A 26,167-nucleotide genomic window follows, 5' to 3' on the forward strand; every position below is an offset into this window, starting at 1 on the left:
ATAGGGACACCGAAACTAGCAAGCCATCAAACTCGGTACCTTTTGCCTGCCTGAGGCTATTCCCATGGGCGCAGTCAGCTCTGTCCCTTTTGGTCCATGCTCAAATCAGAAGAAAATCTGGCTGCTGGTCCTTGTTACAAGGGGACATCCAGGACCTCAGGGCAGGAACACAGATTTTTCAGTTAATTATTAAGAAGCCACTCCCTGGAGGTGCAGCAAGGGAGAGTACTGCCTCATAGGGAGGGAAACGTGTGTGCAAAGGAGCACAAGCAGGGAATTCCATAATTCCACATTCAGCCTGCAGGGGGAAACATCTCTCCAGCAATGACCACAGTGCAAGCGACGCTGCGGGAAACACTTTTAATCGGCCAAGGAATGGGGTTTTGTTTTTGTAAAAAATCAGATCCATATATTTCCAGTAAGTAATTTTCACCCCTACATATTTTCACATAGAGATGTTGCTCTTTTTCTATTTACAGTGCTAGGTACAGAGTAAGTTTTTAACAAATAAATACTTATGGATTGATCAGTTGGTTAAAGATAACACAGACTTGCCTGAGGTGTGGAAAGTACAGGGTGAGATAGGAGGAAAGAAATTAGAGATTGGTGAATGTGCGTGAGAAAGAGCTTTCCTCTCTGGTTCATAGCTTGCCCAGGCCGGGAAGTGCGTTTGAAAATTTCGGAAAGATCTCTCTCCAAGAACAAACCATTATTAATTTAATTCTTTAAAAACAGAAAATAAAATAGTAATCTTGGTTTCTAAAGCTTCCTCATTTTAAAGTCCATCCTACATACATGGTAGATCAACGAGTGCCAGGTTTATGCAGGTTTCTACACGTTTAAAGCTTTTACATTTAGACTCATGCCTTTCAGATGCATTGATTCTGAAGCACCTCCACCCCTATTCCCACCTAGGCTCGTAAGAGACTGGCTGAGGCCATCCAAGTCCGCCCCCCACTGAGAAGGTACTGATGAGGTTCATTTCACCAGGCAGTCCTGACCGCAGAGCAGGGCAGCCTGCCTGGCCTTGGCTGGCCCAGCCGTAGACACGCCCATGTTTTGAGCCAGTAACATTCCTTTTCCCATAGAACAGGCTGCAGGCTCCTGCCCTGCAGCCATCTGTCCACCTCTCAGACTGGGCTCCATTGTCCAAGCAGCAGAGGATCAGCACCTTTAGTACTACCCATGCCCCTGAGCACCCTGACCCCAGGGAGACCCCTTTTCTGGAGAGACCAACAGACTCAGGCAGTTTCGGAGGCAAGGCCTGGAGGGAGAGGGGCCAGACAGACAGTCTGTCCATGGGTGAGGGACACACAGTCCTTAGCACCCTGGAGGGCAGTGTCTCCCACAAAAGCTGCAAACAGATGTTTCAGCTTCACCTCTGATGACCCTGGGCCAACCAATAGCCCCCCACCCCCGCCCCATCTTCCAGGGCTCGTGGCCACATTGTTTCACTGGGTAAAGCGTCTGCAGGAGAGGAGGCAGCAAGGTGACCCAAGGAGGGGCAGCTGGGAGGGAGGCCTCTGGGGTCCCGCAGCCCAGCAGGGCCACGGCGGCCCGAGGGAACAGCCTCCCTGCCCCGAACAGGAGTCGATAATGCAGGAGCCCGGCCGCCTTCTTCCTCTCCCTGACTTGCTGCCTGTCCTCTGGGAGAGACCTCGGTTTCGCTGCGGGCCACAGCTCCCTCCCGCCAGGGCCCTCGGTGCACGCACAGGAGGAATGTCAGGTCTTCCCTGGAGGGTGCGGAGGCTGCAGGTGGGCGAGTCCCCCTGAGGAGGGCAGGGCGCGGGTGGCCCCACAGCCAGGGCCCGGCCCCAGAAACGGTGTGTCTGGCGAGGGTGGTAGGCCACCGGCCCAGAGCGGCTGTGCCCGCGCTCCCTTTCCTCCCTGCCCCGCGGTGTGGTCAGAGGGGTCTTGACAGTGGATCTCAGAAGCAAAGAGGGCTGGGAAGCCCTGGGAAGCAAGGGTCAAGGTGGGGAGGGCGGCAGAGTCACAGAGAAGTACGGCGGGCACGGCAGAAGGTGGTGGGCCCTGCCCAGCCCACTCCCCGGCCAGAAAAGTCTCTCCGTGCCGCCAGGCCCCATCCTTGCTTTACCATGACAACCAGGCGGCACCCAGCTTTGGCCTGACCTGACGCAAGGGTAGGGTCTGGGGTGAGGGTGAGGGAGGTGGCGCCCCTGTCCTTTGCGGGTGAGCCTGGCCCCCACGTGGAGCGCTGGCAGAGAGGAGCCCTGTAGAGTCAGGCCTCCCCCGCCCACTCCCTCCTGCCCCCAGCGAGGAAGGACCTGGGCGGCGGGGAGGGGCGCCCATCACTTTCCCACCGGGGGGAGCGCAGAGGGGGCTCCAGGCTGGGTCGCCATGATGTGGTAGATGGATTCGCGGAAGCGCTGGTCCCGGCTGAGCCGCTTGGCCACCTCCCTCAGCTCCTCCATGTTGTTGGCTTCCAGCTGGGAGGTCATGAAGGACTGGGACGGCTTCACTAGGGATACGGTGGCCCCACGGGCCGGCCGTGAACAGCCCTCCCTCCACTGGGGCACAGCCCTGTCCCCAACCCCAGCCCCCCTCCGTCACACCCCAATCCTCCAGCCCCTCCCGGACCATGGGCTCCCACGGCCCTGGGAGAAGCCCAAGGCTGGGGGAGCCGGGCTCGGGCCACACTCAGGGCTGGGCCGGCCCCTCTCCCTCCCCATCCGTGCTGTCCTCTTCCTGCCTGGTCACCGACAGCCCGGGACCGTACCACCCGCCAGGGCCCGGGGACAGCCACACCCACCGTCATTCCAGGAGGTGCTGGACCGGCGCCGGTGGAAGCGGCAGCTCTTGATGCGGCGAGTGGCCGCCTTGTGGATGTACACGGAATTCTTCATGATGACCGGCATCTTGGCCTCCAGCTCCGCATTCCGGATGCACTCTTCAAAGAACCCTGCGGCCGCAGTTGCACTGCACCCTCCCCTCCTGCCCGCCCCTCCCCTCCCCTCCCCTCCGCAGGATCCCGGTGGGGTCGAGAGGGAAATACGCTGACCCCCATCCCTTTGGAGACCTGAGTCACCTGCCAAAGGGGGCGGAACTTCAGGCCTTCCCCCCACCCCGGATCCAAGAGCCAAAGGCAGCCACGCCCAGGAGATGCCTATCAACACCTGTGGGTCGCCTAGTGCACACCAGGCCCCCGGGCCCCAGGCCGGCAGCGGGGGCAGGGCTTACTCTTCAGGTGGCTCACGTCAGCCCGCATCCTCTCCTCCTTCTCCTTGTTCCGCACCTTGGAGTTGAGCCCTTGCTCCAGGCTCCGCAAGGCCCCCTCTGCCTCCCGCAGGCGCCTCTCCAGGTCCACACGGACCTTCACCTCAGCCTGAGGGGAGAGGCGAGGAGAGGGGAACGGGTCCTGGCGGGGAAGCTACCATCCCTTGGAAGCCTTCCCTGATCACCCCTGGCTCAGCGGGCTTTCTCGCCTCCAGACTGGGATGGAAGTTACCGCATCCTGCCTCTCGTCTTACGCCCTCCACCCGGTGGCCGGGACTCAGGCCCTGCACGGGACAGGTGTCTCCAATGACGCCCCACCGCAGGTCAGGCTCAGGGCTTCCCCTCGTGGCGGCTGCACTGCCCGCACCTGGCTGGTCAGATTGGCGGGGCTCATTCAGGAAGTTGCCCGGTGAGGGCAGGGATGTGAGGGAAGTAAGCCTCCAGGTGAGGCGCGGGCCCTGAGCACCACACGCTCCCGGTGGCCCAGCACCTTGAGCTCGCGCTCGGCCTGCTGCTTCTCCGCTGTCAGCTCCTGCAGCGAGTTCTGCAGCGCCTGGGACTGGCTGGAATAGAACTCCCGCTCCTCCTCCAGGGCCCGCGAGCGCTCCTCGTTCTCCTTCATCCTGCCCCGGGGAGAGGCGCTCACTCAGGGCCCACTCAGCAACAGGGCTTCCAGTGGGAGGGCGGCCCCTCGTAGGGACCTGGCTGGAGAAGGCCTGAGACCCTGCTTCGTGAGCCCCAGAACTGGCTGGGTCCTGTCTCCCAGGTGGTGATGGGGGTAATGTGGTCAGTGAGGGGAGTCCTGGGTCCACGTCTCGCTAGTTCTGTGAGCTCGGGGAGGTCCTCCAACCCCTCCAAGGCTCAGTTTCCTCATCTGTAAAAAGGGGCTGAGAGGACCCGCCCAACCTGTCACAAAGCTCTGTTAGACAGGCCTAATGACTGTCTGTATGGGTCACACCATTGCAAGAGACAATTATCAAGTCAGCTTAGGATAGTGAAGGATTGCTTCCCATTTGCCTGGTGGGGAAACTGAGTCTGAGCCAAAAGGAAGTGAGTGACCCATTTGATCGAGGACAGCTAGAACCCAAGAGCCCAGGTGTCTGGTTCACGGAGAGTTACCTCTATGGACTCGGGGGTTTAGGGCTCCCTCACCGCTTCTCCGCCAGGAGCTTCTCCTCTAAGAGCTGCTGCATCTTCTCCTCTATCTGCCTCAGGTTGCTATGGAGACCCCCGCTGGGAGGGGGCTGCTCGCTCTGATTGGCCAGTGTCTGCAGCTGGTTCTCATTCTCCTCCAGCATTTCCAGGGTTTTCTTCTTCTCTATGGAGAGTTCCTGGCATGGAGGGAGGGGAAGAAGAGAAAGAGCCTAAGTCAGGTTCTCTGCCGTGGCTGCCCTCACCTGGATTTCAATTCCGGGAAGTGAGGCCCTCCTCACTCAGTCCTCTGAGGGACACCTGAAATGTCTTCATTCTTCCCTGAGGTAAAAGGCCAGCGAGGATCTCCTTCCTCCCACTGAGGCAAGGCTACTCCTCCATTGAGGAAGTCAGGGAGGAGCCCAGCTCGTGGCAGTGGACGTGGACGGGGCACCTACTACAATGGGGACCCAAGGCTCAAGGGCATCATGAGCTTCTGGGGTCCTTGTTCCTCCAGGAACAAGTGAGGGAGTGTGCTGGGCTTGTGTGAAGAACACCCAACAGGAACCAGCCCAAGAGCAGACTTAGACATCCTCCCCACTTATCAGACTGGGATCTTGCACTACTCAGAGATTCTGGAGTTGAAACTACCCATGAGGATGACCTCCTGGGGTAAGACAGGGAAAGATAAACAAATAAAGGCACCACAAAGCTGCAGTCAGTCAAGGGGGAATAGAAACCTTGCAGTCTGCAAGGCAGTTCATGAATCTGGTAACCAACACGGATCTCCCACGACACGCCAGGCTCACTCGAGGTGCTGGGCTTGGAGAGAACTTGAGATGCAACCTAGTGAAGCTCACTGTTTGGAAAACACAACCTCATGTGTCAAGTGCACTAACAGATGTACAAAGTGCCGTGGGGACCCAGAGGTCAGAGCAAATCCCTCCTTAGACGAGTCAGGGAAGCTTGACTACGGTGATATTTGAGCTGAGCCTTAGAAGGATGAAAGCGTTCTCTAGGCAGAGAAGAGGTGAGAGCACATTCTGGGGAGAAGGAGAGGTGTGGGCAGAGGTGTGGAGGTTGGAGGTCACGGCTTCCTCAGGGCACATGTGTTCAGTGGTTTGAAGTAGATGTGGGGATGTCATTGTACGGGGTGTGGAGGGGCAGCAGAGGGGGAGGGGACAGGAGGGTAGCAGAGGCTGGGGCCAGAGTGTGCACCTGGACGCCCTGCTAAAGAGCTGGCACCTTGTCCTTGACACATGCCACCTCCTCCTCCTCCCTCGCTGTTTCTGTATCAAATGGAGGTGATTTTCCCTCATGCTCAGTTTCACCGGGGAACAGCTAAGTGAATGAGCCACAAGAAGGAAGTGGTGGGTGGCCGTGCAGCCCACCCTAATCGATCCTCCATCAAGTATAAAAATATAAGCACTGAAGAAGGTGAATTTCCTAAGGCCAAGGTCATAGCCAGGGCAAACTTGAATTTGCCCTTCTGGGTCCTGCTTTGGGCCTCAAGTGTCAGCTGGAGTTCCCAATGGTGCACAGAGAAGAAACCCTTTAGATCAGCTCCCCTTCGTGCCCCGTTTCCCTTGCGGATAACTCTCTGGGGCAGCACTGCTGGAAAAAACTGTATCACGTGGCCCAACCAACCATGGCTCCCTCCAGGCAGCCAGCCCACCAGTGGCCCCTCACCTCCAGCATCTGCTGTAAGGACTCCGTGAGGTGCCTCAGCTCCTTTTTCTCCTGTTCCACACCCTTGAGGCATCTTGCAGTCAGTTCTAGCTCCCTGCAGGGACAGAGGGCTGGGTATGGCAGTGCCCACCCCTGCCAGGCCCCTTTGTGCCTTCTGCTTCACAGAAGCCTATACGGCTTCCCTATACAGCTCAGAGGGCTCTTTGGAAGGCCAGCCCCTCACATGGCTGGGTGCTGCCGGCAGCTGTAGGAGCCCAGGGCTGAACGGAGGAGATCCCAGCCAAGTGGGGCTGAAGTCACTTGCTCCAGGTGTACATGAATCTGTCAAAATAAATCCAGGGCCACCCCAAGGGCAAAGAGGAGTACTGGAGAAACAAAGGCCTCACCCTGTCCTCCCTGGACAGCCCTTGCTACAATCTGCTCACGCTGACATGGGACATGGCTGAGGCCCTTCTCTGGGGTGACAAACTCCCTGCTGCTGTCTTAACCAGCCTGGGTCCCCCTGGGCCTTTACACCCGGTTTCCCTTCCTCCTGCTTGTGATGCCTTTTCCTTCTCCCACCCATTTTCCAACTCCTACCACCCTTCAAGGCCCAGCTCAATCTAACCTCTGCTGAAGCTCACAAGGATCGCACATATATCTTAATTCCTATAAGACAGGGGGTCTGTGCTATGCCCTTGAGCACATGTTTGTACATTATTGTAAACATTGTTGATGTTTCCTGGGTGTGAGTCTGGTTTTCCCAGCCAGATCCTCAGGGGAGAGGGCTTATCTTCCATTCCAGGGTCTGGCACAATTCTGGAAGTGAGCAGGTGCTTGGCTATTAGTTGATGAGAGTCTCTGAGCTTCTCCCTCCCCAAAACACATGTCTAATGACTTTCTTTCTCTTTTTTTTTTCTGGTATGCGGGCCTCTCACTGTGGTGGCCTCTCCCGTTGCGGAGCACAGGCTCCGGACGCGCAGGCTCAGTGGCCATGGCTCACGGGCCCAGCTGTTCCGCGGCACGTGGGATCTTCCCGGACCGGGGCACGAACCTGCGTGCCCTGCATCGGCAGGCGGACTCTCAACCACTGCGCCACCAGGGAAGCCCTAATGACTTTCTTTTATAAGGTTGTTTCAAGAACACTCTTTCTGGGCTATCACTGATAATCAGTAGTGGTGATGGTGCTGGTGATGATGATGATGGTGATGGTGACAACAGCCAGCACCATCAACAGTAACCAGAGCAGTTGTCTCCAAATTCATGGATAGGCTACATAGAATGACCTGGAGGGACTTCCCTCGTGGCTCAGTGGTTAAGAATCCGCCTGTCAATGCAGAGAACACGGGTTTGATCCCCGGTCCGGGAACACCTCACATGCCGTGGAGCACCTAAGCCCGTGTTTCTCAACAAGAGAAGCCACCGCAATGAGAAGCCCATGCACCGCAATGAAGAGTAGCCTCCCCGGGCTTCCCTGGTGGCGCAATGGTTGAGAATCCGCCTGCCGATGCAGGAGACGCGGGTTCGTGCCCCGGTCCGGGAGGATCCCACATGCCGCGGAGCAGCTGGGCCCGTGAGCCATGGCCGCTGAGCCTGCGCGTCCGGAGCCTGTGCTCCGCAACGGGAGAGGCCACAACAGTGAGAGGCCCGCGTAGCACAAAAAAAAAAAAAAAAAAAAAAAAAAAAAAGAGTAGCCTCTGCTCGCCACAACTAGAGAAAGCCCGCGAGCAGCAACGAATAACCAACGCAGGAAAAAAAAAAAAGGAAAAGAAAAAGTAATGACCTGGAGAACGTTTTAAAGTACAGTAACTCCCCTACATATGAACCTTCAAGTTGCAAACTTTCAAAGATGTGAACATGCATTCGCACGTAAACTAACATAAGTTAGTTTATGTGTCTGGCGTACATTGTCACGTGCATGCATCCTCTACAAATGGTTGTGCTTTTCTGTACTTTACTGTACAGTACCGTATAGAGTACAGAGTACAGTATCTTTATCTCAAGCCCAGGAAAGAGCTACTACCCACACATCACTGGATCGTTTTTTCAAGAGGGTAGATAGAATTGAATCCAGCAAGGAACCAGAACCTGTGCCATCAGCGTCAGGTGTGAGTGAAATTGCAGTTTGCCCTCATCTCCTATTGCTGACGATCCATCAGCTCTACTATCTCCCACCTCCTCTGCCTCCTCCAGTCAGTAATTCTTCTAGCCTGTTCACTCGATGCCAGCCCCTGTATGCCAACTGTTGTACTGTACTTTTCAAGGTACTGCACTGTAAGATTAAAAATGTTTTCTTTATTTTTTGTGTTGTTTGTTTTTTATGTATTATTTGTGTGAAAAGTATTATAAACCTATTACAGTACAGTACTATACGGCCAATTGGGTCAGTTGGGTACCTAGGCTAAATCTGTTGGACTTACAAACAAATTGGACTTAGGAACAAGCTCTTGGAACGGAACTCGTTCATGTGTAGGGGACTTACTGTATAGATTTCTGGGTCCTGCCTTCAGCAGATTCTAATCCTCTCAGATGATTATAATATGCAACTGGGTTTGCAAACCATACACAGACTAAAGATCCCAAGGGACAGACATCATTAGCCAGAATGTGAAGAGACTGTGCAGGAAAGACAGGCAATGTTGGGGATTTTGGCCAACGGCACCTCCAGACCAGCCTGACCTGTCTGCCCCGGGTAAGGGAGGTTTGACCGAGGCAGGAGGGGGTCGTTGCTCGTGGGGATTTCTGATTGCACCTGCCCATGCCTCGTGCTCCAGGGTGCAGAAGTGGCCCATTGGTGTGGGGTCTGCAGCTTTTTCTGGGCACACTCCAAGACCCGGAGCGTTGGGAGGACAGATCCAAACCAAGTCATCAAGCAGTGAGGATCTCCTGGGGGGAGGCCTCTCCAGCCTAACAGGAATCATGGATCCTACGCGTCCTAGCCTGGGTGCACCTTCCCCCAGCCCCCACGCCCCCAGGCACCACCACCACCTCTTGATCTGCTCCTGTTCCATCTTCAGCTCCTGTACCACCTCCTCAAACTGCTGCTTCTCGGCCTCCAGCACCTGGTTCAGGCGCTCAAGCTCCTGAAGAGAATCGGAGAGGAAGAAAAGAGTCACAGGCAGCAAAGGGCTCCTGAGGTCAGGAAGCCCCACTCTAACCCAGGGGACCCTCTGGGGTTCAGCACAGTCTGCACCAGACTTGGAATGAAGCCCTGAGGAGCTCTGGTCCCATTCAGTGACACACAACGAAACCGAGATCTGTGATGAACTGGGCTCGCTTAAAACACACTTAGAATATATCTACATACGTACGTGTGTGTGTGTGTGCATAGAAATGAATCACTTTGCTGTACACCTGAAACTAACACAACATTGTAAATCAACCATACTACAATAAAAATTGCAAAAATAAATAAATAAAAAATACAACAAAACAAAACAAGGACACACTTAGCATGCTGAGCTAGGGTTTAGAAATGATCCCAACATTATTTCCTGCGACAGGATGTGATGATAATTCTAGATGTCTGCTCCACTGGGCAACTCCAGTCACTCACACCCTAAGGCATGTTGGCTGGCCCCCAAGCCCGGGAGGGAAACGCGTGTGTGTGTGTATATTTCCATTAAAGATCCCTGGAGTGGCATCTGTTAGAAGTGGCAAAGGAAAGCTATTCCCAATCCCAAAATCAGAGAGTAAAGCCTTTTTCCTCAAGGCATCCGGGAAACAATGAGTACAGGTGGCTGCGGCCTCCCCTGGACTCACTCCCAAGGGAACAGTACAGCCAGAAAGCCCAGGACAAGCTGGCCCAGGGAACCAGACCAGTCCCTTCAGGATTGCCTGTGAGATCAAGTGTTTTCCCAGCAAGCAGGTGCCCCACAGGGGTTCTGTTTTCCTGGGGTTCAGTGGCAGGTGGTATTGAGGGGTGCACTTCAAGCGAAGGGTGGTTAGAAGCATTTTGTGACAACCGTTTTGTTCTTCCACATTTTACGCTGTGGGAGGATATTATTTCTAGATCCACTTTCTCTCTCATCTTCTAGATCCAAATTACACCCTCATTCTTCACCCAGGGGCTTTGTTCTCAAGGATAGTGGAAACCCCACCAGGGAGTGGGGCTGCCTGTAGGGAGAAGTTGCCCTTGGCTTTGAGGAGAATCAGAGAAGGAATAAAACCCGAAGGAAAAGGAAGAGTCTGATTAGTGACCCTGGGGTCACTAAAACTAATGTTTTCAAAGAATGTTCAATGACATGGAAAACTGCTGAAGGTACAGTGTTAATGAAGGTAAAATGAAAGGTATCATGAAAAAGGCCATAAAACTGAATATCTGATATGATCCTATTATGTTTAAGATATATATAAGAATATTATACAGGAAAAAAGACCAAGGAAAAACACCAAAAAGTTGACAGTAGGGGCTTTCCTGGTGGCGCAATGGTTAGGAATCTGCCTGTCAATGCAGGGGACACGGGTTCGAGCCCTGGTCCAGGAAGATCCCACACGCTGAGGAGCAACTAAGCCCGTGCACCACAACTACTGACCCTGCGCACTGGAGCCCGCGAGCCACAACTGCTGAAGCCTGCGGGCCTAGAGCCCGTGCTCCGCAACAAGAGAAGCCACCACACCGCCACGAAGAGCAGCCCCCGCTCGATGCGACTAGAGAAAGCCCGTGTGCAGCAACGAAGACCCAACACAGCCAAAACTAAATAAATAAAATAAATTTTTTTAAAAAAGTTGACAGTAATTACCGATCAGTTGTGGGGTTAAGGATAAAATATGTTTTCTTCTTCATGTTTTCCAAATTTTCTACAAAGAGCACGATTTCTACCATTAGGGGTTAAAGTTCTATATTAAAGAGGAAAAAGAAAGAAAATCTCCTTCCTGGTTGCTCCCTTCCTTTCCACCTTCCATTTCATCTGGATGATTCTTAAATGAAGCTGATGTCCAGGTGGAGCCTAAGAATGCTGATTGGAGTGGAACACACAACCTGTAAAGCTGAAGTAGCCAGAACTTTCTGTTCATGCAGCCCAAGACAGCATGAGTGTTTGAGGCACCGCTGCCATGACTGAGGTCAGCTAAGACCCCCTGCAGCTGAAGACTTTATCCACCACATCATGCTTGTAAAGCTGAAGCAGCCAGAACTTTCTGTTCATGCATCCCAAGACGGCATGAGTGTTTGAGGCACCGCTGCCATGACTGAGGTCAGCTAAGACCCCCTGCAGCTGAAGACTTTATCCACCACATCATGCTTGTGCTTCTGACTCTTGCACTTGACTTAAGTTGCCAAAGTATGAGGTTGGAAAGAAGGCACTAGATGGCAAATTCCAGCTCCATGGAAGGAAGAGCTTCCAAATAGTGGAGCAATAATGCAAAGGATACCTCTGGAGATAGTGAGCTGCCCATGCCAGAATCATGATCAGCATCCATCAAGGAGGTCGGCAGAGAGCCTCACCTTGAAAGCGGTCATCCTTTCCAGCTCCAAGAGTCTAAGTTCGGACTGGGAGCATCCCACATGGCAGGAACCCTGCCTGACTGGCCCTGGGCATTTCTGATTTCCCATGTGCCTGCCCACATGCAAGGCTGAGCTCTCACAGTTCAACCAGAAAAGGGAAGGTAGGCAGGCTGCCCTCCTCCAGGGGATAAGAGTGATGATAAGGGAGCCAGGGACACCTGAGGGACCTGCACCCAAGGAACGGCATTGTCTTCTGACCCCAGGGCAGAAGAGCCCAGGATGGCTCCCTTTGAACTCTCAGCTGGTACCCCAAGAGTTCCCCGCCCTCTCTGCCAAGTGGAGGATGTCAGAGCTGCACCATCACACAGTGCGTATCTGCACAGGCCTTACCGGTCCACAAAGTACTCCCTGGCTTCTATTTCACTGAGCCCCTCAGCAACCTGGGAGCTAGCCAGGCATAGCCATCGCTCTTACTGGAGCATCACAGAGCCAAACTTGTCCAAGGTCACACAGTCAGTGATAGACTGGTACCAGACCCTGAGTCTCCTTTTAAACCGACTGCCTCTTGGAGACCAGAGAATCTTCAACTTCTCACTGGGCCACTGTACCAAATGCCTTTCTAAGTGGCCCATGGAAGGTACTCCCAGACCATCTCTGTGACCTGGAGTGGAGATGGGAAAGGTGAAGGGGGCAGTTGGATCCATAATATAGACGAACAAGTTAAGGAAGGAAAACCCTTGACAGAATAACTCAGTGAGTTCTATTCCCAACCTAGAGCACACAGTTGACACTGGAATGAGAACCTGAGCACATCCTCTCCCTCCTGCCAGCCCGGAGCAGCCTTCACCAAGGTGGACCCAAGCTGGACCCAAGTGAGTCTTGCTCACATTTTGTACCCAAAACCCAGGAAGTTCACAGCTGGCACGTCTCCTTCCTTCAGCGTGCTATGGCTTTAAGCAATGTCTGTGAGCAGTGGGTCCCTGCTGGCCTCATTTCCTGGCTAAAGACCTAGATAGAGTGTCTAAATTTTCCTCGGGCTGACTGCTGTCCCAGATTTAGTCTCTCTGATGGATAAGTCTGTCTCTCTCTGCCAGGCTGTGTCTGTCACTCCATCCCATCCCCTGGCTTCCTAAATTACCTGCTTTTAAGTTGCTTAAAGAGACTTCCACCAGAAGTCTCACTTTTCAAAATGTACAGAACTGTATGAAGAAAATGCCAAAATTCTAACGGGGGAAGAACCCAGATGACAGCCCGGACCCAGAGGCCCACACACTGCTGGGGGGAGAAGGCTCCATGCCGCCGTGATGCTAGTCCTCAGCTCCATGCAATCCTAATACAAATCCTCAATAGATTTTCTTTTCTGTTTGTCTGGGTTTGGGTTTTTTGTTTGTTTTGTAATTGACAAAATGATACTGAAGTCCAGCTGGAAGAAAAATTGGACAAGAATATCTGATAATCTTTTGGAAGAAGAAAAATGAGGGTGGATTGTCCTACCGGATTAAAATCAAGATGTAATGTAAAATTATAAGAATCAAAAAATTTCATTCATCGAGTCATTCCACAACATTTATCATGCACCCATCCTGGGCCAGGTGCTCTGCCAGGCCCCAGGAGTGTTTGGGGTGCTACAGGGCCATGATGTTTCTTGACTGTCGGGCCCGTTTCCGAGCCCAGTGACGGGTGGTTGGAAAGGGTGAGGAGTTTGCAAGAGTCAAGTCAGAGAGGCAGGCACTGAGCCCAGGCTGATGGGCCCAGCCCTGGACTTGCCTGGGAGAGACAAGGAACAGGCACCAGGCAAAGAGAAGTGGACCAAATCAGGCCCTCCCTCTGCAGGCACCTCAGGGTATGCCACCCTGGGGCTTGGGGCTCAGGAAGTTCAAGTGCAGGATGGGCTAATTAATGATCGTAACACTAACAAACGTAGATGTTCATTAAGCACGTACTATGTGCTAAGCACTTTCTATGTAACGCCTCACTGAATCCTCAAAACATCCCTGATAAGATGGGTTCTATTATTATCCCCATTTTTCACATGAGACTATTAATGTTCAGAGAGGTTAGGTAACTTGCCCAAGGTCACACAGCCAGAAGCAGTGAAGGTCCAATCCAGAAACAGGCAGCCTAACTCCAAGTCAGCATCGCTAACCACTACCCTACCCTGCCCTTCAGGGGTGGTCGTGATTTCTCAGAACAGGCAAGGCCCAGTGCTGCACGGAGATCCCAAACGGCATGGACTTCAGCAGCCCCCGTCTTCAAATGAGGCAAGGGTCTCCTTCACGCCACAGCCTGCCCCCAGCCAATGCTTGGCCTCCTTAGAACTGGTATGCTGACATTTAGAGGATGAAGGAACCTCTGATATCATCCAACCCAATCACCTTTATGGTGCCAGAAGCCCCGCTATGGATGAGAAAGGCCACCGCAGCCTCCTGTGAATATCACCAGTGACAAGCAGCTCATTACCTCCTGACACAGCTTATAAAATTTGTGAATGGCTCTTTCTCTAGAAAGTGATCACCCACCCTTTTTATTTTCCTCCCCCGGGACTGGCAAGGAGAAATACACTTCTTGCCAAGAAGCAACAGCAAGTCCCCAAAGCACTGTCATCTCATTGGCCTTCCTGCTCTGCTCGTCTGATTTCCCAGCAAGTTGTCTGGCTGCCCATCTCCCCGACACCACTCCCTAATGCCAGGAACACAAGTCAGTACACTGTGGCCGTGAAAGGGCCCACAGAGCGGGAGGCGGCGGGGAGCAGCCTCGATGTGCCCTTACCTCTCTCTGCTCCCTCTGAAGGCAGAGTTCTTCAGTCTCTTCCATCAGTTTGTCTGCCAAAGCAAGCACACACACTGTCACGAAAAGCTCACTCCAGATCCAGTCCTGAGGGGTCAGTGCCTGCGACCACCTCCATCACCCCCAGCTCCTCCCAAGGAAGAGGTCGGCACTGCCATGCCCAGGCCAGACAGAGGGGATGGGGCAGCTCCCGGGGATGGAAGCTCCATGCTGGCCTGAGCTGCTACACTCCTGTCCCGGCACTGTCCCTGCTTCGTGCATTCATAAGACAATGACAGCTCATCTTTGGAAGCTCAGGTGGGTCTCTGCACTCCCGGGGTGCTGTTAACCTCTGTGCTGGTGTCTGGCTAGTGAGGCAGGGCAGGTCCTGGGGGCAGAGGGTGTCTGGAGCAGGCAGAGGGGAAACAGTGCCGGGGCCCCACTTGTCTAAGCAGGGGAGAGGGTCCCAGGCAAAGGACAGACTTCCCAGGCTCACCTTCTTCTTTCTCAAACAGAGCATGCCTACCAGCCAGTCAGGAACACAGGGGCCTAGAGCCTTAAAGTGGGCTGGGGGTCAGAACTGGGACAAAGTCCAGACCTTTGGGGCCCTGGGCAGGATAACATCAATTCCATTTGTGGGACCCTTACTGCATGCCTGACACAAGTGCTTCCAGGCATTTTCTTATTTAACCTGATCCTTATACCACTTCTAAAAGCTAGGAACAAAAATGTCTCCATTTTAAGGATGAGGAAACTGAAACTTAGGCTGAGCTGCCTAAAAATGCACACAGCTGATGGATAAATGACAAAGCTAGGTCCAGAGGCCAGGCTCCTAACCACCAGGCTCTCCTGCCTCCTGTCATGCTGGCCCAGAGGACATGTATCACGCCATAGAGCCCTCCAGGCTCCGAGCCAGTCTCTGGCTCCTCATAGCCTGCTAAGCCCCACCCAAGACACGCTCTCTCAGTCCTGCATCAAGCCCTGGGCTGCAGCCCCCGGCCCTGAAAGGCTACCATCAGGGAGCCTCAGTTTCCAGCCCATCCCTCAGCCAACCTAAATACTCCTGCTTCTCCTTGGCCAGCTGCAGCCCCTGGGCCTCTAGGCTTTTGATCATGGCTTCTCCCAGCTGGGCATTCTTCCAAGTCCTGGGGAGGGAGGGCAGATGGGACAGGAGAGAAGAGGAAGAAACACAAAATCGTTAAAACAGAAGGGTGGAGGAGAAAGAGAATGTGCATGGTGTGTACTCGCCATTCTTCCTCCTCCAGAATCCCAGCTCACGTTCACCTCGGCACCCGCGGCTCTGGGCACGCCACCAGCATCGATCAGTTACAGTCCCCGGAGGCTGGCCCAGGCTGCAAAGTGGGCCACCGTGGGCTGGGCCAACAGAACTTTGGGAGCAGGGAAGAGATTGCTTCCTGGGCTGCTTTCTACACCACTGAATGCCCACCACCGGGCACAAGGCCTGGCACGAGGCAGGCACTCAGCATTATTTGCGGAACTAAAAGCACGACCCAGCGTGAATAGGCAGGTGCTGGGACAGGGGTTTGTGCGCAGATGGATAGCGCTGGGCTGGAGGTTTCTGTGATCTGGACTCTGATGCACAAAGCAGCAGCTCTGGTCTGAGCTAGAGTTAATTACGGGCCTGGGGGACGAGGTGGGTGTCAGCAGGCAGCCAAGTCCTCCTAGCGATGCTGGATTTGCTCCTGAGAGTTGGAGACAAACGGTGCCCACGTCTGCCACCTGTGACGCTAGACAAGCAAGCTCACTTTGCTCAAAGCTCACTTGGGAGACCCCCCAAAGATGCTCGAAACCTGGTCTGTCTCCTCTCCCCACAATAGCCAGCTCCCACAGCCCTGTCCTCCCCACCCTGCGCTCTCTTAGGGTGCTCAGTGCCCACCGGGATCCCAGCAGAGAGGCAGGGAGATCAGGGTCGGCACAGCCCACACCCTTTCCCCTTCTGGACCCTCAGGCTGACCCCTCCTGCCTGTGTGCACTTACACCTTCCCAGACTCCTGCAGCATCTCCAGCCACTGGGTCTGCTCAAACTCTGACTCGGCAGCCAGCAAGATGTTCCCCTGCCAGGAAGAGGAGCCATGGTTGCGCCTGAGAGGAGGCCACCCTGAGGACCATGGAGGCCACGGCCAGGCCTCTGCAGGCCCTGTTCTGCTCTCCCACCCGACATCTCCAAGTCACTGACACTCTTCCCAGGCCAGCCCACTGGAGGGGTTGCCCCCAGGGAGCCTGGAGTCCCAGAGAAGCCGCTCTGCCCCTGCTGAGCCCAGGCCAAGGGGAGGGCTTTACTCACGTGGAAATCCTGGTGGGAGATTTTCATGGCGTAGGGCATGCTGGGCTCCTCCTTAGCCTCCACCAGGCAGCCCCCCAGAGGGATGACACCCTGAGAAAGAATCAGAAGAGGTGCCCACCCCCCACCCCCGCCCAGCCCAGGTCACTCAAGGCCTCTGGGAGCCCTCAGCCATAGCCAGGTGTTGCCCAGGGCCCGAGGGGAAGCCAGACCAGAACTTTCCCAGAGGGGGCACTGGAGGGCGGGGACCCAGGCCAGGAGGGGGCCAGGGTGGCTTGTGCCCCCAGAAGGACTTGTTTTCCAGACGCCCTGTTAGACCAGAGCAGGACAACAGATGGTACCCGACCCTCAGAGGATACCAGCCCCCGATGTCCCCACTGGGCCCTCCCCCGCTGTGACCTCGAGGAGAGGCCCCCTCACCTTAGGATGTATATTGAAGTACTTGTTGGTTTCAAAGCTCTTTTTTTCACTCTCAGAATAGTAAAGAAGAAAGCTCTCTTTGATGATGAAAAACCTATAGCAGGTGGTGGGGAAGGAGGGGCAACCAGGAGAGAAGGGGTGAGGTTTCTCTGGATGACAAGAGTGACCTTGAGGGGCCCACGCTCACGTAGGGAGCCCTTGGGGACACCAGCTCAGACTCACCCTCACCAACTCACGTGCCACATCCGGGCAAAGGCCTCAGCTGGTCAGTCACCCACCACCAGGCAGCCCAACCCTTTGCACCAGTGGAAGTGGGCGCAAGAGGCCTTCAGTGGCTTCCACAACTGGCTCCTCCAGTCCCCTGAGCTGCCACACAGGGGGGTACCTGTGGTCCTTCCCCTCAGGTACCTTCAGCCCCGTGAGCCATCATCTTGGTCCCTTAGGGTCTCTACCCCAGGAGAGGCAGAGGAGGGCAAGAAGGCACAGGATCCCAAGGTGGGTCTTTTGACAAGTGGTCCTAAAGACTGGCAATTAAATGGGATGTGGGTACCAGGCTGGTGAGGCCAGGCCTGCCGCCTACATGTGACACCGGCATTGCCTTTGGGCTCAGCTGCTCCACAGCCTCTTCCTGGGATTTGGGTCTAACGTAGGATCTCTGGGTCCTTGGTGCTTCCCGACTTTGACGCCCACAGGTGGGGCACTGGACCCGCCCTGGGGAACTCTCACAGACCTAGTGCTTTTGCAGCTGACTAGGATAAGACACCAGGTGCCCTCCAGGGGAAGATCCAGTTGGAACTGAGAGCCCCGAGGCTCTGGGAGTGGCTGGCTCCTTCCTCCCAGGGCCCCTGCTTTGTCACTATTGGAGCCATGGGACTTGAGGGAGCCAGAAACAGCGCTCAGATGGGCTCATGACAGCCAACAGCGTGACTCTCCCCATCTCTGTGTTCAGCGACACCGTATTGGTAGCTGGTATCAGTCATACTGTGAGTATTTACACCATGAAAATCATCAAATGCTACAAAGCAGTGCTGCACCCCACCCCCGCTCCCAAGAGAGCCAGTTGTTAAATATTTATCAGCACATCCCTGGTTGGACACACCCTCTTGGGAGGGGCTTGAAAAGTTGCTGGCGAATCTCTGAAGGTGCCACCAGCCCTGGGACCCTTCCTGAGGCCACAGCTGCAGCGGGAGGGTCGCTGGCATGGCCGACAGCTGCCATCTCACCTCCCCTAGGAAAGGAGCTCAGCTCTGTCCTCTGCTGTGCGCCTCAGCCCAACCACGTTCTTTATTTGCACCGACCCTCTCTGCCCAGCCAGATACTGAGGGGAGCTGTGGACCTCAGAGGTGACATCCTGCTAATGCCAACTCTTCCCCCAGTGGAGGAGGAACACACGAATACCACCCTCTGCAGAACTGCAGGCATCTCCTGGGTCCCCCAGCACCTGACCCCTGCCCACCTTCTTGGCCTTCCTACCACTTCCGCCCTTCAGCCTCTCCGCTCCAGGCGAACACTGAGCTCACTGCCTCCTGCCTTACTATGTTTTGCATGATCCTGCGAAGGAGACTGTGCAGCTCTCCCAGGAGTGTCCACTGGTTGAACCTGCCTCACCCTTGGTGACCAGCCCAGCCCACACTGCCGTCGGAGCTCCTCCTGCACTTGCTGACTGGCCATGCGCTTGGCACTTAGCTCCACAGCCACACCCCGTGTGCTCATCTTGTCTGGAGGGGACACTGGGCTCCTAGAGGGCGGGCCAGGGTCCCTCAGTCCTGTGGGACGAGAGAGATGTCCCCAGAGAGTTGCAAGGGAAATTCACAGGGTAGTTGAGAACACAGACCTGCCACTTCTCAGCTGCGGGGCCTTGGGCAATAAGCTCACGTCTCTGAGCGTCAGTGTGTTCACCTGTAGGAGGAGGGTGATGACACCGACCTCGTCTGGTTATTGTGAGGATCAAGTGAGACTGTGCCGATCAATCTGCCAGTTCACAGAAGACCCGGGACGGGGCTGAGTGACGCATTCCCATGGTCCCATTACCCACAGGAAAATGGGAGGCAGCCACCTCCTGGGGACCCTTCTCCTCCCTTTTCAATGGCTTCTGAAATACTGCTATGGACTGAACTGTGTTCCCCCAGATTCATATGTTGAAGCCCTAACCCCCAATGTGACTATATCTGGAGATAGGGTCTTTGGGCGGTAATTAAGGTTAAATGAGGGCAAGAAGTAGGGCCATAATCCAACCTGACTATGGCCTTCCAGGAGGAAGCATTTGCTCTCCCACTCTGCTACTTGAGAACAAAGTGAGAAGGCAGCCGTCTGCAAGCCAGGAAGAGGGTCCTTACCAGAACCTGCCTATGTCAGCACCTGATCTCAGACTTCCAGCCTCCAAGAACAGCGAGAAAATCAATTTCTGTTGTTTAGCAGAAGGGTTTAACCGTTTGACTGTTTACTCAGTCTGTGGTATTTGCCTGAGCTGACTAAGATAAATACCTTCGTACCTTCCTGATACTTCTGGAGCACCCTCCTCACTCAGAGCAAAGCATTGTGTCAGGGATGTGTGCGGGTGGCAGGCAGAAGGTCACTAGACACACGGGCAGGGAGAGAACAGGACTCTGGAGGCAAACAATCTCCATCCCTCAAGCCACAGCCTCAAGCAAGCTCCCAGCCTCAATGAGTCTTTCCTTCAAAGCTCCTCTTAAAAAAAAAAAAAAAAAAAAAAAAAAAAAAAAAAAAAAGCTCCTCTATAAAATGAGAGTGCAAATATCTGTCTCTTGGGGCAGCTATGAAGATACATTCATTGATTCAGCAAAGAATCGCTGCACTCCCACCTATGCCAGGCAATGTTCTGGGTGTTGGGGATAGAGTTGTGGACAAGAGACATGCAAATATCTGTCCCCATAGAGCTTATACTTGAGTGAGTGTGTGTAGTGGGAAGGCAGATGGTAAATAAGTAAGAAAGAAATGCCATGTACTAGACGTCGATAAATGCTATGGAGGAAAACAAAACGGGGTAAATGATGGGGTGAGGGGTGAGTCGGGGAGGTTTTGATATTAAACAGAATGGTCAGGAAGAGCCCGAAGGTAATATCTGCGGAGAGGTTAGTGTTCCAGGCAGAGGAACTGCAGGTGCAAAGGCCCTGGGGTCGGAAGTGTGCCTGGCTCTGGAAGGAACTGAGGCTGCAAGAGGGAGCCAGGTAGAAAGCAGATTGTGTAAGAGCCTGTTGGCTACTGTAATAACATTAATGATAAAGCTAATGTTTACTTAGCACTTATCCCAAGCCATGCCTTATTCCAAGCAGTTACCTCTGTTAATTCATTTAATACTCACTATTATCCTGTGAGGCAGGTGTCTGCATTTCTATGGGCAGAATTGAAGCAGAAAGGTGACACAACCTGCTGAAAGTCAGACTGCTAGTTGTTAGAGGCTGGTTTTTCCTCTAGGAGGGACAGCCACTGAGGGTTTTGAGAGGGGTAACATGATCTGACTCACACTGCAAAAGGTTCAGCCTGGCTGCTGGGCTGAGAACAGATTGTAGGTGGGGAGTGTCGGGGGTGGGGGGAAGCACAGGGATCCATTAGTGGCCACAAGAGGGGCAAGAAAGGATCTGGTGGATAAAGGCCCATAAAGTCCTCCGCACTTGTCTGCCACAAAGGATGTGTCCTGAGATATCATGGCCCTCCTCCCCTTGTCCTCTGAAGGAGGGCACAGAGAGGCAGGGGAAGACGATGTCCAGGGTAGCCTTTGTTCCACGCCAGCCAGACTTCAGCAGGCCTCAGGGCCCCCATGGATGCAGGGTTGAGAAGGGCCCATGCGCCATGCATGCCAAGACTGGCCCTGTTGCAGCTGCTCTCGGTTTGGTTTGGGTAGGGGTGAGGGTCACAGGGAGGGGAGCCAGCACGGACCTGGAGGAGAAGGGGGGCGACTCCCTGGCTGGCAAGGAAGAGGATGGCCCAAGAAAGGGCATATTTGGCAAAGCACACTTCGAGGACCCAAAGGGCTGGCTTTGCTTATAACCCCACCTTGGTGCCTGCCCGCTGCTCTAGCTGATGACTCTCAGCTTCACCTCAGCAGGTGGGGGCCCAGGACCTGAGTGCCCCTGCACAGAAGGACACTTCCTCTTCCGGCCCCTTTCTCCGAAGTCCCCTTACTCCCAGGCCTCTCATTCTGACTGCAAGCCAGGGGTCGCCTCTTTCTGGGCCCTGCAGAGTTGGGCTGGCTGAGTAAGGCCCGGAGATAGTCACTGATTACTTAGCTGTTCTCATGTACTGGCTTCCACGCAGAACGTACATATCAGTATTTGATCCATGTAACAATCCTGGAAGGTAGGGCTTTTTGTTCCCATTTTACAGATGAGGAAACTGAGGCTTAGAGGTGAAGTAACACATCCAAGGTCACACAGCCAGGGCAGGGGTGGAGCTGGGACTGGAACCCAAAGACAACAGCCCCTGCTTCTACACCCACACCACACTGTCTTGGGAGCTACTCTGGTCTTCGTGCCAGCACCTGGGCAGGAAACAGATGGGCCAAAGGCAGTAGGTGTTAAGGCTGGGGTAGCCAAGGATCAGAGCTCTTCCACTTAGCAGCAGTGTGACCAGGGCAAGACCCCTGATCTCTCTAGGTCTCAGGTCCCCCAGAGTTACTTGAGGATAATAATAGTACGTACATCTCTTAGGGTTGTCGGGATAATGAAATGAGTTTGTTCACGTAAAGACTTCAAACATTGTGAGACACATGGTAAATATTCCTTAAGTGTTTACTTTTTTTTTTTTTTGCGGTATGCGGGCCTCTCACTGTTGTGGCCTCTCCCGTTGCGGAGCACAGGCTCCGGACACGCAGGCTCAGCGGTCATGGCTCACAGGCCCAGCCGCTCCGCGGCATGTGGGATCTTCCCGGACCGGGACACGAACCCGTGTCCCCTGCATCGGCAGGCGGACTCTCAACCACTGCGCCACCAGGGAAGCCCAAGTGTTTACTTTTATTACTACTATTTTATTTATTATTATTAGGTTCAATGTCTGCCGCAGCCTCCCCTGACCTCCTTTCCCATTTGTGCTCACAAAAGCCCCTACTGGCAGGAGCTCTCGGCTCCAGCCCAGCTGGCCAGCTCCCTGTCCTCCAAACACACAGCACTTTCCTGCATTTGCCCCTCCCTCCTGTCCAAAGCCCACCCTTCTATCCAGGCCAACTTCAGTCCTGGGCGAAGCTTTGTCTCCAGCCCTAGCCCTCAGGGCCTCCCTGTCCAGCCCACTGTGCTGTGGTGAAGCCCAGAGAGTGTGCGTGAGTCTGTGTCTACCCTGGCTGCCTCTTCTCTCTGGTTTTAAAGAATTTAAGTATTTTCACCTCCAGATTAAGGAGCATTTATGAGGTACCAAGACACTCATTTTTCTAAGTGTTTTATTGACATTCTCTCATTTAAATCTCTCATAACAATTCTACGAGACGGGGGTGTTTGTTTTTCCATTTCACTGGTGAGGAAACTGTGGCACAGAAAGATTCAGCAACCAGCAAAGGGCAAACTGGGAACTCGGCTCTGTCTGCCTGTTACCGAACCAGGTTCGTTTGCCTTGACACGCAGCAAGCCAAATGCTGAGAGGCCGAGGTTTGTAGCAGAGAAAAGGGCATATGTGTAGTGGCCGGTAGCTCCTGTTATGTATATATTAATACCACATTGGAAGTTAAAACCTACTGAGAGAAAATTAGCCAACCTGGCCTCAACAAGGGTCATCACGAGAACCTGGATTCGATCTCTTGGGAAATATCTTCTTATGGATCCCATCAGGAATAAGATCTATACTTGAGGGATTACTTAAACCATCATTTTTTTGTGTGCTTGCTAGAACTTATACTCCTTCTTGCTAAAACTCTGTACTTGCTCTTTGCCACACATCCTTAAGCCCCAAGTTCTAATCCATATGATGATCATTCAACATAACGACCCAGACCACCAACCCACTCCACCATCGCCGCCCCTCCCTCCAAAAAAAAGACCCAGACTCAAAGCCTTGGTCCCATATTTGCAATCAAATGCAAAACAATTCCATTCCTCAAATCTTCTGTAGGCCTTCGCCCCTTAACAGCAGAAAGTAGGCCTCTTCCCTCAAGACTGAGGAACTGGATCAAAAGATAAGGTAGGACTGAAACTGTGCCCCATAGGGTTAAAAACCCATAACAGAAACTGGTGACTAACAGAAACTCTTGAGCTTGTCTTACAGAACTGCAGATAAGGGAACGGCTTCTTTAAAACCCCTCTGCTTGTAACACAACAAAACCTGCTGAAACCGGAGGGACCCAACCCGGCGGATCGGAGTCTGCACAGAATAGACTTGCTTGCCCCATAGGTGACCTTTTGACGTCACAGCCCCCAATTCCCCCACGGTTCATACCAAACTCACCTGGAATTTGCACATGCGTCCCATGGAGAAGTCTGTAACTCAGATACGCCTGCGCAGAACACCAATTTCCTCACCTCCTTCCCTCCAATCACCTCTCCCCATGCCTCAGACCACCCTGCTTGTTTATACCATAAATACCCCAAGCTCCTCGCCTTCACCTTCGGGGAGACGAATTTGAGATTTATTCTCCCGTCTCCTCACTTGGCTGCCTTGTGAATAAAACTTTTCTCTGCTGTAAACCTGGGTGGCTCAGTGCCTGGCTTGCTGTGCGTCGGGCAAACAAACCTGGTTGGGTAGCATGCTGACAGAGCTCAGGTTCTCAACTGCTGTGCCCTCTGATGCCTGGCCCCCTCATCACTGCACTTGTCTCCCCTCATCGCTTCAGACGGGGCATTGTTGTTTGCCTCCTTAGAGCTTCTCTCTGCAAAGTGACTGTAAGCTCCTGGCCGGCTCAGGTCAGAGAGTGTGAATGAATCACCTGGTACAGCCTGGGCCCTGGGGCTTGATGATTTCCTGCCCTCAGGGAGCAAATGCAGGAGCGTGTGCCAGGCACTTTTTTAGTAACATCAGAATGTTTGTTAGGGCTTCTCTGTTGGTGCAGTGGTTGAGAGCCCAACTGCCGATGCAGGGGACAAGGGTTCGTGCCCCGGTCCGGGAAGATCCCACATGCTGCAGAGCGGCTGGACCCGTGAGCCATGGCCGCTGAGCCTGCGCGTCCGGAGCCTGTGCTCCGCAACAGTGAGAGGCCCGCGTACCACAAAAAAAAAAAAAGAATGTTTGTTAACTACTCACTCCTCATGTGAGCTAGATGAGGTAAGTGGAGAACAGAGAGGTTAAGTAACATGCCCCAGGTTACACAGCTGGTAAGTGGGGAGCTGGGATCATTACAAAGCACCAGAGTACCCTGTGACATTGTAAGTTTGTATGAGACACCGGAAGAGTACAGACCAGTGAGGAACAAATGGTTTGGGTGTCCAGCCAAGGGAGTGGCAAGTGAGAGGAGGTGACAACTGAGCAGGGTTTGGAAGAATGAATAGGAGTATCTAGGAAACTGAGAGGAAGAGGAAAGGGGAGATGCATTCCAGACTGAAGGAACAGCAGATGCAACGAATAGTGTGTTCGAGGTTATCGGAATATGTCTGGCATTACTGGCAGGTAAGTGTCAAAGGGGTGGGCAGTGGTGTGGGGGGAGGGAGAGTAGGGGGTGAGTCAAGGTCAAAGAGAGAAGTGGGGACCAGACCAGGGTGGGGCGTGTGGTCCTTGTGAGAAGGTGGGGCTGCTTCGTGCAGATGAAGGGATCTGCCAGTGGGTTTCAAACAGGGCACTTGTGAGGTCAAATTGCAGTGGTAGACATGGAGACGGGGGCTTTGAGGGCTCCACACCCGGGCAAAGGCGCAGATTAGAGTTATTGGTTATAACAGAATTCTTGGTTATTGCTGATAAGAATCAGCAGGGCTTGTTGAATAGACAAGAGTGGGGAGAGCAGAGTCTGGGACGACATGAGGGCCAGGACACTAGCTTAGGTGACAGGGTGGACACAGGTGCAATCCAAGCTGAACTAGGGAACCTTCCTAAGCTATCCTTCCTAAGCTATCCTCCACAGTGCTCTGAAGGTGACAAGGGCTCCAGCAGAGCTTGATAGCTAACATAGGCCTCAAAGTCGATCCAGCTGGAAGTGAGGGAAAAAAATGTTACTTAGACCCACAGGTACCTTCTAGGCTGGGTGTGGGTCCTGGCAAAGAAAGGTCCATCTACTCTGCAGAGCTCCTTAATGTTTGGAGATGCAAAAGCCAAGTGTGGGCAAACGGGCTGGAAAGGGCTTTGCATCACAGAGTGAGAGAAACTTGGAGTTGGGGGAAATCCTGGAGGGCGGTGGGGAGGAGGAGTGATGGGAGAAGGCCGAGGAGAGAGGAGGCCGGAAAGATGCAAGAGCCCCGGTCCTACAGGGTCAAGAGATGGCAGTGAACAATCTGAGCTCTGATGGTGGTGAGATGTGGTGCCTGGAAAGCTCGAGAAACTAGGGAGGTGACCCTCAACTAGGTGCTTGCACCTCTGGGATTTAAATGCTTCCTCCACCCTGCTCTTTGCCAAACCTTGCCCTCAGCACAGTCTACTAGACCCCCAAAGACTTTGTGTGGAGGCTGGTGCATCTGTGTGGCGGAGGGGATGGGCGCGAAGACGGAGGAACGAGCCGGGGTCCATATCTGCTAGCGCAACAAGAAGCATCTACACTGGGCAGCCAATTCATCCACAAACAAGGAAACAAGAGTTTAGAGCCCCTCGGGGATTAGCAGAAACACTGTGCAGGCTTTACACTTCCTCAAGTCTTCCTGTGGGATGAGACCTTGGGCCAGACGTGTCACTCTCAAGAGGGCAGCCAGAGCCCAGCGGACATGCGAGCTGCCCATGGGTTACATTTCACGGAAAGGCGGGATACGCAACCTGCCCCTTCTTCCCTGGGCACACACGTCCAGAAAAGAACCAGCACGCAGGCTCCCCCATCCCTGAGCCCCTCAGGCACTGAGAACGGGGATGTGGGGTTTGAAGCCAGGTAAACCCTAGAGCCAGGGAAGGACAGCTTATCAGAAGTGTCCCTTGGGCTTCCCTGGTGGCACAGTGGTTGAGAGTCTGCCTGCCAATGCAGGGGACACGGGTTCGTGCCCCGGTCCGGGAAGATCCCACATGAGCCTGCGCGTCCGGAGCCCGCGTACCACAAAAAAAAAAAAAAAAAAAGTGTCCCTTTCAGAAGTGGCAGAAGGAAAGTAGAAATGACACAGCCCTCAGTGTGTGTCCCTTTTCATTCTTTCCGGGTG

At 53.9% G+C, this 26,167-nt stretch overlaps 1 protein-coding gene across 3 annotated transcripts in view; it reads right to left on the reverse strand.

Annotated features, from left to right (window-relative positions):
- Positions 1–347: 347 nt before the first annotated feature.
- Positions 348–26,167, reverse strand: part of PLEKHD1 (pleckstrin homology and coiled-coil domain containing D1) — a 31,390-nt gene continuing 5,570 nt past the window's right edge. For all 3 annotated transcript variants that reach the window (XM_067028266.1, XM_067028265.1, XM_059056793.2), the window contains 12 exons: positions 16,968–17,061; positions 16,551–16,640; positions 16,244–16,320; positions 15,299–15,390; positions 14,249–14,301; positions 9,022–9,116; positions 6,055–6,148; positions 4,387–4,565; positions 3,725–3,857; positions 3,199–3,343; positions 2,771–2,920; positions 348–2,479 (listed from right to left, as the gene is read on the reverse strand). In XM_067028266.1, the coding sequence (XP_066884367.1) occupies positions 2,310–2,479; positions 2,771–2,920; positions 3,199–3,343; positions 3,725–3,857; positions 4,387–4,565; positions 6,055–6,148; positions 9,022–9,116; positions 14,249–14,301; positions 15,299–15,390; positions 16,244–16,320; positions 16,551–16,640; positions 16,968–17,061 (1,372 nt within the window). In that variant the 3' untranslated portion in view covers positions 348–2,309. The remainder of the gene's footprint in view (positions 2,480–2,770; positions 2,921–3,198; positions 3,344–3,724; positions 3,858–4,386; positions 4,566–6,054; positions 6,149–9,021; positions 9,117–14,248; positions 14,302–15,298; positions 15,391–16,243; positions 16,321–16,550; positions 16,641–16,967; positions 17,062–26,167) is intronic.

The sequence above is a fragment of the Kogia breviceps genome, chromosome 3, assembly GCF_026419965.1.
Source record: "Kogia breviceps isolate mKogBre1 chromosome 3, mKogBre1 haplotype 1, whole genome shotgun sequence".
NCBI lineage: Eukaryota > Metazoa > Chordata > Mammalia > Artiodactyla > Physeteridae > Kogia > Kogia breviceps.